This window comes from Sapajus apella, unplaced genomic scaffold (genome assembly GCF_009761245.1).
Source record: "Sapajus apella isolate SASKATOON/1434 unplaced genomic scaffold, GSC_monkey_1.0 scaffold191, whole genome shotgun sequence".
Classification (NCBI taxonomy): domain Eukaryota; kingdom Metazoa; phylum Chordata; class Mammalia; order Primates; family Cebidae; genus Sapajus; species Sapajus apella.
Window position 1 is genome coordinate 296,180 of NW_022437131.1, and position 12,460 is coordinate 308,639.

General features: G+C 42.5%; 1 protein-coding gene across 10 annotated transcripts; it reads right to left on the minus strand.

Annotated features, from left to right (window-relative positions):
• Positions 1-4,417: 4,417 nt before the first annotated feature.
• TCEAL3 (transcription elongation factor A like 3) lies at positions 4,418-6,430 on the minus strand. 10 transcript variants are annotated; one of them, XM_032269312.1, is made up of 3 exons: positions 6,267-6,430; positions 5,657-5,729; positions 4,418-5,298 (listed from the first exon to the last, which is right to left on the minus strand). In XM_032269312.1, the coding sequence occupies exon 3, from the start codon at positions 5,272-5,274 to the stop codon at positions 4,672-4,674; it is 603 nt and encodes a 200-aa protein (XP_032125203.1). In that variant the 5' UTR covers positions 5,275-5,298; positions 5,657-5,729; positions 6,267-6,430; the 3' UTR covers positions 4,418-4,671. The 10 variants fall into 10 exon arrangements, with proteins under 10 accessions (XP_032125203.1, XP_032125204.1, XP_032125209.1 ...); XM_032269313.1 differs by having other exon boundaries at positions 6,279-6,429; XM_032269318.1 differs by having other exon boundaries at positions 4,418-5,293; positions 6,300-6,428.
• Between the last annotated feature and the right edge of the window lie 6,030 nt (positions 6,431-12,460).

Sequence of the window (12,460 nt, forward strand, 5' to 3'; positions counted from 1 at the left end):
ATATCCCAAAAATAAAGTATTTTCCCTCTTAGTTTGGTTGGAAAAATCCATGTCAAAAAACACAAGCTCTGCAGAACCTACCTATGTGAAAAGTCAGCCCTCTCTGTATGCAGGCTTCATATCCCAAAAATAAAGTATTTTCCATCTTAGTTTGGTTGGAAAAATCCATGTCAAAAAACACACGTCAAATTTGTATTGTTTAAGGGTCAACTGTATATGATTTCACAGATAATGGAAGAACCCTACAACTGTGCATTCCCTCTCCCATCTTTTTTCTGTGTTTGTACTTGCTAGGGTTCTCTAGAGGGACAGAACTAATAGGATAGATGCATATATAAAGGGGAGTTTATTAAGGAGTATTGATTCACACAATCACAAGGTGAAGTCCCACAATAGGCCATCTGCAAATTGAGGAGCAAGGAAGCCAGTCAGAGTCCCAAAACCTCAAAAGTAGGGAAGCCAACAGTGCAGCCTTTAGTCTGTTGTTGAAGGTCCAAGAGTCCAAAAAATGAGGAACTTGGAGTCTGATGTTTGAGGGCAGGAAGCATCCAGCACTGGATAAAGATGTAGGCCGGAAGACTAAGCCAGTCCAGTCTTTCCAGGTTGCTCTGCCTACTTTTTTTTTTTCTCTTGAGACATAGTCTTGCTCTGTCGCCCAGGCTGGAGTGCAATGGCACGATATCGGCTCACTGCAACCTCTGCCTGCCTCAGCCTTCTGAAGTGCTGGGATTATAGGCGTGAGCCACCGAGCCCGGTTTTTTTTTGTTTTGTTTTGTTTTGTTTTTTTGAGACAGAGTTTTACTCTTGTTAACCAGGCTGGAGTGCAATGGCACGATCTCGGCTTACTGCAACCTCCGCCTCCCGGGTTCAGGTGATTCTCCTGCCTCAGCCTCCCGAGTAACTGGGACTACAGGCATGTGCCACCATGCCCAGCTAATTTTATACTTTTAGTAGATACAGGGTTTCTCCATGTTTGTCAGGCTGATCTCGAACTCCCGACCTCAGGTGATCCGCCCGGTCTCTCAAAGTGCTGGGATTACAGGTGTGAGCCACTACATCTGGCTTCCTCTGCCTACTTTTATCCTAGTCACGCTGGCAGCTGATTAAATGGTGCCCACACAGATTGAGGGTGGGTCTATGTCTCCCAGTTTGCTGAATCAAATGTTAATCTCCTTTGGCAACACCCTCACAGACACACCCAGGAACAATACTTTGCATTCTTCAATCCAGTCAAGTTGACAGTATTAACCACCATTGTAGTTTTACTTCTACATATGTTACAAACCATGTAACATATTGTTCTTATTTTTATTGCAGATAATTGTTTCATTTTAACAGCTTTATTGAGATATAATTCATATGCCTTATAATTCACCCATGTAAAGTGCACAATTCTATGACTTTTAGAATATTTATGGAGGTGGGCAATCATCACCACTATCCAATTTTACATTTTCATCACCCCTAAAGAAAACCCGCTTCCTATTACCAATTGTTTTTTATTCCTGCCTTTCTGCAAGCCCCAGGCAACCACGAATCTACTTTCTCTATAGATTTGTTGATATGGCCATTTACTATAAATTGAGTAATAAAATATGTGATCTTTTGTGACTGCCTACTTTCACTTAGCGGCATAATGTTTTCAAGGTTCATCTATGCTATACCATGTATCAGTAGTTACTGCCAAATATATTCTATTGTATAATATACCATATTTATTTATTCACCAGTTCATGGACCTTTTGTTTTCTATTTTTTAGCGATTATGAACAATGCTGCTATGAACATTTGTGTATACATTTTTCGTGACTGTATGTTTTCATTTCTCTTGTGTATATATCTAGGAGTGGAATTGCTGGGTCATATCACTACACTGTGTTTAACATTTTAAAGAATTGGCAATTTGTTATCCCAAGCAAGTGCATTTCCACCAGCAATGTATGAAGGCTCATTTCTCTCTATCCTCACCAAAACTTATTTTCCATCTCTTTCATTTTAGCCATTCTACTCTGTGTGAAGGTATCATTTTGTGGTTTTGGTTTACATTCCTTAATAACTAATAATGTTGAGCTTCTTTTCTTGTGCCTATTGGACATTTGTATATTTTCTTGGGAGAAATATTTATTCAAATCATTTGCACATTTTAAAATTGGGTTCTCTTTTTCTAATGGTTGAGTTGTAAGAGTTTTTTATATATTCTGGATATTAGCTCCTTATCAGATGTATTATTTGCAGTTATTTTCTCCCGTATGCCGTCATGCAAAATGTATACACAAATATATGATTTTGTTGTCATATCTAAGTAAAATTGCCTGACTCAAGGTCATGAATATTTATGCCTATGTTTTCTTCTAAAAGTTGTATAGTTTTAGCTCTTTCATTTATATTTATGATTTGTGCCGGGCGCAGCACTCCAGCCAGTTTACAGAGTGAGACTCCATCTCAAAAAATAAATAAAAATTAAGGCCGGGCGCGGTGGCTCAAGCCTGTAATCCCAGCACTTTGGGAGGCCGAGGCAGGTGGATCACGAGGTCAAGATATCGAGACCATCCTGGTCAACATGGTGAAACCCTGTCTCTACTAAAAATACAAAACATTAGCTGGGCATGGTGGCGTGTGCCTGTAGTCCCAGCTACTCAGGAGGTTGAGGCAGGAGAATTGCCTGAACCCAGGAGGCGGAGGTTGTGGTGAGTCGAGATCGCACCATTGCACTCCAACCTGGGTAACAAGAGTGAAACTCCGTCTCAAAAAAAAAAAAAAAATGTATATTTATGATTTGTGTTTTATGACTTTGTTGTAGGGTGTGACATAATGTTCTAAATTCATTCTTTGGCATGCAGATGTCCAATTATTTCATCACAATTAGTTTAAAAACTATTCTCTTCCCTTTGAATTGTCTTAGCAGACTTGTTGAAAATCCATTGAGCATAAAAGTGAGCGTTTACTTCTGGATTCTCAATTCTATTCCATTGATTTATTTATCTGTCCTTATGGTAGGACCACCCTGTCTTGATTACTATTGCTTTATGGTAAGTTTTGAAGTTGGAAAGTGTAAGAACTCCATTTGTTGTTGTTTTTCAATATTGTTTTATCTATTTTGGGTCATTTTAATTTAGGATCACTTTGTCGTTTTCTGCAAAGAAGCCAAGTGAGATTTTGATAGAGATTGCCTTAAGTCTGTAGATCAATTAGGAAATATTGCCATCTGAACAATATTAAGTCTTTCAATCAATGAACATTGAATTTATTTCCATTTATTTAGGTCATCTTTAATTCCTTTTGACAATATTTTGTACTTTTCCATTTACAAGTCTAGTATTTGTTTTGTTAAATTTATTCCTAAGATTGTTTTTCTTTTTGATACCATTGTAAATGGAATCATTTTTTCAAGTTTATTTTGGATTGCTAATTTCTACTGTAAAGAAATGCAATTAAAGCCGGGCGCGGTGGCTCACACCTGTAATCCTAGCACTTTGGGAGGCTGAGGTGGGTGGATTACCTGAGGTCAGTGGTTCAAGACCAGCCTGGCCATCATGGTGAAACCCCATCTTTAGAAAAAATAATAACAAGAAATGCAATTGATTTTGCATGTTGATATCATATCTTGCTACATTGTACTTGTTATTTCTCATAGTTTAAATAATTATTGACAATTTATAATGGTATGTATTTATAGGGCACAAAGTAATATAATAATCAACCTTCTCTCTGGAAATGATACCATATTAGGGTCTCAGCAATGGTCTCTGAGACTAATAGCTAGAAGTATCAACCTGGCAGTGGACAGCTCGCATGTTCAGTACTTCATCTGATCCACTGGGCAGTCCTGTGAGATAAGTATTATCCCCATTTCACAGATGGCAAGACTGACCCTTATAGCAGTGTATCCATTATAGGTTATATATAGCCAGGTTGATATCTCTATTAGTCTCAGAGGTAATATGAATTTTACTTATCATTTTATGTTCTGGCAACAGAAATTGTAAGTGTCTTTATTAACCTCATAAGCTCACTGAACAGTTATATTGCTAATCATGTATTGTTTTCTGGTTTAGTTTTAAAAATTATTATTATGACAAAAGGACATATCCTTTAAGAAAAGGTGGAGATGAGTGAGAGCAAAGAAAAGAAAAAGAATCACATCCTATGGGGGAGCCATAGCATGGTAAAGGACCCAGGAGAAGGGGTAGCAGTGCCTACTCACCTAGTTACACCTAGAGAAGACATGAGGATGGGCACAACAGCAGCAGAATGCCATGGAGGTACCTACCCAGCAGGTGACTGAACTCACTTTTGGCTACCATTCAGGAATAACCATTGCCTACTTTTTAGTGTACATGCTTTCAGAGTTTTCTTTGTGAACAAATGCATTATGCAAATATTTACACTTTTATAAAAAATGGGCTAATACTGTATATGCGGTTCTGCAAACTTTTTTTTTTATTTTTTTTTTACAATGTACCTTTAACATCTTTTCCATGCACATGGGTGAAAATCCTCTACTAAAATATAGAGCGCTGTAGTTGGGTCAAAAGGCTGCTGGTAACAAGATTGACATCTAAAGCAAAATATCAGCTTAAGGTTAAAGCACAGGGCCTGGCAAATATCTACCAGGGAAAGCAGGGACGGCAATATTCTCATCAGAGAAGTCAGAATGGAAGGTCAAAGGCATTAAACGTATGGGATATCATGTAAGCCCCTCTGGCCCCTACCTCCACCCCTCATTCCCCTGACACCTCGTTGGCCCCTTGGGGCGAACGGATCCTGTACATCTCTTTGCATCCAATGAAAACCACCCATTTTCTGTTTCTTCCTTAGCTCCTCCTGAGCCCTTGATACATCTCCACATTCTCTCATCATCTCCTCACTGCTCAGATGCCTTCCCTGTAAGTCCTCCTGAGAGTCCTTGGGGGAATCGTCCGTCCCCCTGTCCGTTTTTCTTTTTGCTTTCCGGGGCACATAATCTTCAGCCGGGCGCTTTTCGGCGGCCCGCGGCTGACTCTCTGGCTTTGCCTGGGAGGCTGGCTTGCCCTCGCCTTGTGTCTTGCCCTCACCTTCGGACTTGCCCTGCTTTTCCTGGCTTCCCTCATCATCCAGTTGTCCCTCATCACCTGGCTCTCCCTCATCCTCTCGCTTTCCCTCGCATTCTGTCTTCCCCTTCACGTCCGGCTTTTCTTCCTCGTCTGACTTTCCTTCATCATCAGGCTCTACTTCATCTTCTGGCTTTCCCTCGTTTCCCAGGTTTCCTTCATTCTTATTGTAGAGTTTTTCCATGTTAAGATTTCTCCTTTTCCTGTCCTAGGGGATGGGAGTGGAGGCAAGAGGAGACAAAGAAGAGACATGGGAGACTGACGGTGTGGGGTGGAATGCAGGTCTGGATAGTACTTGCATCTCACCCGTGGTGAGGGTTCCACTAAGCTGGCTGGGCCTCCAAGAGGGCCTTCTGCCCACCACGTAGCCCGCCACTCCTCCCACACACGTGAGCCAGCCATTGCCTGGCAGGCCCTGCCACCTTCTCTGCACTGGTTCAGCCTGGTAAGGTGCGTGTTCATGTGGGTAGGGGGATGGGCAGGGGCCCCAACTCGGCCATAGCGGGGCCCTCCACACTCTCAACCCTTGTGGGCCCCTGTCCATGCAGCCCCCCGCTTTCACGGACCTGCAGGGATTCTGGACAGGTTGTTCCTCCTTTTCGGGCCTCGCAGAGCGCTGGGAACAACAGACGCACAGACCTGCGGACAGACAGGAGACAGGGGTATGGGCTGCGCGCTCAGCGGGCTCACAGGGACTCGGCTCCCTTTCCTGAGTCCAGGCCCTGCTCACCCAACATTTTCCTCCCCTACCTCCCCCGCACCCCAGCCGCCATTTCTTTCCAGGCCTCGGGCACCAAACCCGCATGCTTTCCAAACTGCGTTTGTCTCTGTGTCCTCTTCCCCCGGAGGCAACCTGTCCCAGCGCCACCCTGTTTTTGCGGAGGTCAGGTGTTTCCATGGGAGCAGATTATGAGAGTTATTTTCAGAATACCTACGTTTCACTGTCGCACTGCGGGGTCGCTCCCTCTAACCCCCATTTCCAGCACTAAAATGGATGGAGGGCTTAGTGCAGGGGGTCGTCCAGAAGGCGGGCCAGGCTCCCCCGCCACCGCCCCCCCGCCCCCGCCCGCTCCGCATCACCCTATTCACTCATCTCCCGAATCCCTTCTCCACCTCCTCCCCACTCCTACTGACAGCCACCTCCGCCCTTTCCCCGGGTCCGCAGGCAGCGCCCACCTTCACACTGACCTGCCGGGACCCGGGACAGACCTGTGCCTCCTCCAGCTTGCTGAAGCCCGCTCGCTGTTCCCCCGCCGCCCTAGCAGCTCAGACAGCTGGTTCTGCGCGGGCGCCGGGACCGGACCGCTGGGCAGGCAGGCAGGCGGGCGCGGGGGCTGGTGCCCACGTAGGCGCCCGGCGGGTCACGTGAGTGCCGCGTCACCCGAGCTCATCCCCCCCGCCTTGGCTGACCCACCTCACCATCCATCCCCAAGGGACCGTGAGGTTGGGGACGGTCGGGATCAGGTGTGTTTGTGTAGCAAAGGGGGGGTCACCGAGAAGAGGAAGAGGGAGTGGCGTTCTGACTCCAAGTGCTTTACCTGCGCATCTCACAGCATCCTCGCAGGGTATCTCATTCTGATGCCCATTATCGCCAGGTGTGACAGGTGATCAGAGAGGGTACCCGGCTTTGTCAAGAGCGCTCAGCCCCAGAACTCCAGAGCCCGCTTTCAAGACAATCTCTGCCTGACTCCAGAGGCTGGGGCGGTGGTGCCTGCCAGGAAGCTGAGCTCCCACCTTGAGTGGCGGTGTTCCTGGGGTTCTGCCCTGGGCCTCCTCTCTCCCTGTTTGATTTCATTCATTTCCTGCAAACACCGATGACTCCCAGATGTGTATCTCCAGGCTATTCCCTCCCCAGAATCTCAGACTATTTTTGCTTTCCCACCAGTAATATAGGGGAGTGTTTTGTTTCCCAACACCCTTCCCAACATATGACATACTTTTAAATGTTCATTAATATGATAGTTGAGAAGTAATATCGCAATGGCATTTTATTTTGCCTTATCTCTAAGGACAATTTAAGTATCTTTCTTTGTGAATTGTCGTTTCATGTCTTTTCCACATTTTTCTAGTGGATTGTTAGTCTTCATCTCAATTTTCAAGTTCTCTTAATACATTAACTCAATTAGGCCTTTATCTGTTACATATGTTGCAATTTTCTCTCCAGTTTGTCAGTTGCTTTTTAGCTTTGTTTATGGTGTTTTTCTGCCATGCATTAAAAAATGTAGTCAAATTTATTAAACTTTTATTGCCTCTAGATTTTGATTCACAGTTAAGAAATCTTTTCCTACGTAAGATCCAAGAAGCATTCACCTATGTTTTCTTCTAGTATTCATATGATTTTATTTGTTTACATTTAGAGTTTATATTTGTTTATGCCATAAAGTATTGACGGATCTTTTGTTTTCTTTTTCCAATTGGCTTCTCAGTTGTTCTGGCATCAAAAAGGCCATATTCACTTCAGGGATTTGAGATGCCACCTTTATTACATATCAAATTTTCATACGTACTTGGAAAACTTTCTGGGGTTTCTATTCTATTTCATTGATCTGTTTGCTATTCATATACCAGTTGAATTATAGAGGAGATAATATATATATATATATATATATATATATATATATATATATATAATTTCATATATCTGGTAGAGCTAGGACCCCTCAGTAGATTCTCTTTTTCCTATATATTCTTGTATGTTTATTTTCCTGTGTGAACTTTGGTATAAACTTGACTCAGATCCGTTTTAACCAACGATTAGATATACCCACCTGAGTGTCCCTGAAGGACCTCAAATGCAATATGTCCCAAGTGATTTTACCATCCTTCCTTGGTCTTTTCCACACACAAAACTCCTCCCTCGTTTCTCTTGTCTTAATAGATGGCTACAGAACACACACTGTTGCCCAAGCAAGAAATCTGGGAATCATCCCTGATTCCTTCTTCCTGCCACCAAGTAATCTTGACCTTCTCTTCTAAATATCTTTGGGTATTTCCACTTTTCTTCCGTCTCCACTCTTGCTACCTTTTTTCAGGCAAATGACTCCCCACTCCTATGGTGGAAGATCCTTTCTGGTTTTGCTACCTCAAGTCTTGCTCTCCTTTCATATATTCCAAAATATTATATATTACATTGCCCCACTGCCTTTTTTTGTTTCATTTTCATTACAATCCTTGAAGTAGGTTGGTCACTAATTACCTCTTATACAGAAACTACTCCAAAAGCCGGGTTAAAAAGGGCCTTGGTCTTTAGCCTGATTATTTTCAGATCAACTTTTAGCAGTTATTGAAGATCTAAAGTAAATTCTGACTTTTGAAATAATTGAAAAGGAATGTGCCTGTTGAATATTTTGACAACTAGGATGCCAGATTCTTGGATGGGATGATTCAGTCTTGTAAAGCTGTAAATTTTATCACTCCTGCCCCCCACCACACTGGCATTTGGAAGTTTGGCAGATTTTCTTTCAAAGGTCTCTTGAAAGAAATCAAATGGAAAAGGTAGGCAAGAAATTAATAGAAGTCATGATAAAGGGGTTCTAGTTGTTTAACATATGCGAGTTCATAATAATCAAAACAGTATGGCACGGGTCCAATAATAGAGATTTAGTGCAGAAAAGATGAGAGTGCTCTTCTACACGCCTAGGTTTTAATGAGCTTTTAATATATAGATTAGGTAGCATTTCAACCTAGTGCCAAAGCTGGCCTAGGCTTTGGTGAGTACAATACATTGACTTTTTGCTTTGACTAAATTCATATGAGCACCACAACCCAGGTGTCTAAACCCGAGAGATTATTTCATGTTTATTATCATCCTCATCAATAGGTATTGTTGAATTCTTTTATGTGCATGGCATCACATGGTCACTATATAACATGTACTATAGCAACCAGTTTAATTATTTACTGTGGTGATCAAGAGCTAAAATACCAGTTTTGCTACTTACTAGTTGTGTCAACCTAGAAAAGCTCCTAAAACTCTGTGAGCTTTAGTTCTCTCTTCTAGAAAATGGGAGTAACATTTCCTATATCTGAATTATTGTAAATTCTAAATACAAATGGCTATATAAAGTGTTTATCACATAGGAGAACTTCAACAAATAGTTCCTTCAACCTCCCATAAAAGACGTGATTTTGAATAAAAATGTGCATAGCTATCAGAGGCATAATTTGGAAATGTAATAAGAGGAATTATATATACTATATGAGCTTCAGCAATATCAGATCAATAGATTATGGGATAGGAGAAAAAACACACTGCACTATCAATTGCTCTTCTGCTCCATTATTTTAACTTCTAGATAAACATCTGGGAAGCATAGGTATATGAGACACAGAAACACGCCTGTAGATGCCTCTTCTGTCTGAACAGAAAGCTGGAATCAGGAGTCAGGAGACCTCTCTTGAGTCCCCAGAGACAGAATCATCACTACTGTGTGTCCTTGGGCAAGTCACTCCCAATGTGCTGACATCACTTCTGTAACACACCAAGATCTTCACATCTTGGGCACTCAATAAAAGGCAATCATAATTACTTCTTGTATATCTACTGGGGTATGTCAGGATGAGGGAGACAAAGGCCAACCACAAGGAAACAATACTTTCCTCTAGAGACGTTTGGGAACCTCAGTATTACCGAGTGCCTACCATGTACTCCCCACGGGGATAGCTGCTTTATGTAGGACAGTGGAGCATCCCAAGTACCCTCTCAACAGCCTGTGAGTAAAGAATCTTTGCCCCATTAGATGCATGAGAAACCCAAGGCTCAGAGAGGTTTAAGTAAACTGTTAAAGGTTACACCAGCTGGTTACTGCCAAGCCTGAGAACCAACCTAGGTATTAAAATGAGGACTACTATCTTAATATGTTTTTATGTTATCTCCCATTTTCTCTACTCAACTTCCTTCCCTGTGATCACTGATGAGTCAATAGTTATTTCTCAGGGACCTACAGATGTCTAGCACTTTACTGTGTTCTTTAAGTGAAAAGGGCTAGGTATCAGAGGAGGAAGATTTTTCACCTTGGTGAATGAGATGCTTTTTGGGTAGGTAGAAAGCCCATTCACATGAGGCCACTTGGAGAAAGAGCTAAAGGAATAGGTAGACTGTTGGGCCAATAGGAGTTCAGAGAAGGCAATGGCCATGTTTGCTGGAAATAAACAGAGAAAGCTTCAGGGAGGAAAAGGACCTTGACTTGGGCCTCAGACAATGGGCGGGACCTAGAAGGAGGTAGGGAGGGAAAACCCAGTTGTTTGACTATAGTTCCTGGCCTTACATTAATCATACTGGCCTATCTTTATTAAATGATCAGGCCATCCCAACTTGAAATCAAGGTTTCATCTGATTTCTCCCTTTCCCACCAACAGAAAGCCCTCCTTCCTGCTTCACTGTTATCTCCTGAATCTGCCACTACCTTAGAGCCTCATCATTTCTCATCAGAACTCTTAGAATAATCCCTTCTGTAGTTTTCTTGGTTCCAGCCCTGCCCCTTCCTTCAGATAAACCTTGCACATTACCATCAAATTAAACTTTACTCTTCCCTGCTTTTAACTGCCATTCTCCTGCTTGAAGGCCCTGATGTAAACCCACCACCCACAGAGTAAATCCTGCACTCTTCATCCTGGCATTCAGCATCCATCAGAATTGAGCCCCAGGACACACATTTCCAACCTAGTCATGCACTTCTCTGCTCTCACACACTGTGCCCTAAGTATGCCTTATTCTTCTGTCTCATTGTCCTTATGCATGATTTTCTTCTTGACAAGTGCCCTCTTATTCCCTCTAGAAGTCCTGGTCCTGCTCATTCTTAGAGGCCCAACCCTCATCACTCAGCCTCTGAAGCCACCCTAGCTGGAAGTGATCTTTCCCTCTCCTGTTGCAGCTACACATAGGATCTCTACCCCTCATGTTGCCCTTAACAAAGGTTTTTGTACCTTATATCCTTGTACTTTTCCGTGTGTGTGTGTGTGTGTGTGTGTGTGTTCATGCATGCACTAGGAGAGTTGCGGTAGCTCACAGGGAGATGGTCAGATGCAGGAGATCAGATGTGATCTTGTCCTGCTTCTATGGTCTCTATGCTGACACATGGTGATTTGCTCAGAAAATCTCAGTCTCAGAAGAAGCTGTTTTCCAATTGGCTCACAAGCTGAATTGGCTTTCTGTATGCACAAATCTTGGAGTAGAGGTTTTATTAACTCCTCTTCTATTTAATGGGCTTTTGGTATTAAAAGAAATTAATCATATTCTGAAAGAAGAGCCATCCCTGAACCCTCAAGTCTAGATCCCTTCTCTGTTCTTTTAGCACCGTTATTTCCCCTTTGTTAACACTCGTTAGGTTGTGTAATTGGCTCTTTCCATCTCTATATCCCCCTCTAAGACCCCCAAAGATGGAGACTGCCATATTCATCTTTACATCCTACAAAAAGTCAGATTTCTGAAAGGCTACAAACTTAATGCAATTGTGAGGAATTACTAGGTTATACTACAAGAGAACACAAGCATCCAGAGAGGTAAGCCTACGTCTTAGAACTATATTTTTATTGAGGGCATCTGTGGCTGAATAATAAGCCTGTGCTAAACTGCTTGGAACTTATGGCATTTTCAGGGCACTATAGTAACAGAAATTAGAGTCCAAGACCCATCAAAAGGAGTGGAGGGTTTCCTGACAAACCATCACCCATATTATACTGGGAACCTCAAATGTTTGTACCTTCAGGTTAATTGTAAACCAAAAATATACTAGTCCTTACAAAGTCTTGTAGCTTGGCTTTGCATCATCTGGGTAGACTAGTGAACTTTAAGCTCCGAACAAAGATTATGGTGGTAACAGACAAGAAGTACTGTTATGGGCCTGAACAATGCAAATAAAATCTTTTCTAGAGTAAGATTTTATCATCTTAGGCCATAAATTATTACAACAAATAACTGCTCAAATACAATATCCACACACAAAGATAACCAGGTACATGAAGAAAAAATACATTGTGAGTAAGAAATAGAAACAACAAGGCTGGTGTGGTGGCTCACACCTCTAATCCCAGCCCTTTGGGAGGCCAAGGCAGGCGGATCACGAGGTCAGGAGTTTGAGACCAGCCTGACCAACATGGTGAAACACTGTCTCTACTAAAAATACAAAAATATTAGCCGGACATGGTGGCACATGCCTGTAATTCCAGCTACTGGGGAGGCTGAGGCAGGGGAATTACCTGAACCTGGGAGGCAGAGGTTGCAGTGAGCTGAGATCGTGCCACTGCACTTCAGCCTGGGCAAGACTCTGTCTCACGAAAAAAAGAAAAAAAGCCAGGCAACACAAACAGATCAAAATGATTTGAATTATTTGATTTATCAGGTACAGATTGTTAAACCACAATACTTACTG

Bases quoted from the DNA above. Each gene is read 5' to 3' on its own strand.
- TCEAL3 (XM_032269310.1), bottom strand. From the start codon at position 5,895: ATGCGGGTTTGGTGCCCGAGGCCTGGAAAGAAATGGCGGCTGGGGTGC. The intron at 5,730-5,840 runs GTAGGGGAGGAA...GTCTGTCCGCAG, and splicing joins GCGGCTGGGGTGCGGGGGAG to GTCTGTGCGTCTGTTGTTCC. The intron at 5,294-5,656 runs GTCCGTGAAAGC...CCCCTAGGACAG, and splicing joins CCTGTCCAGAATCCCTGCAG to GAAAAGGAGAAATCTTAACA.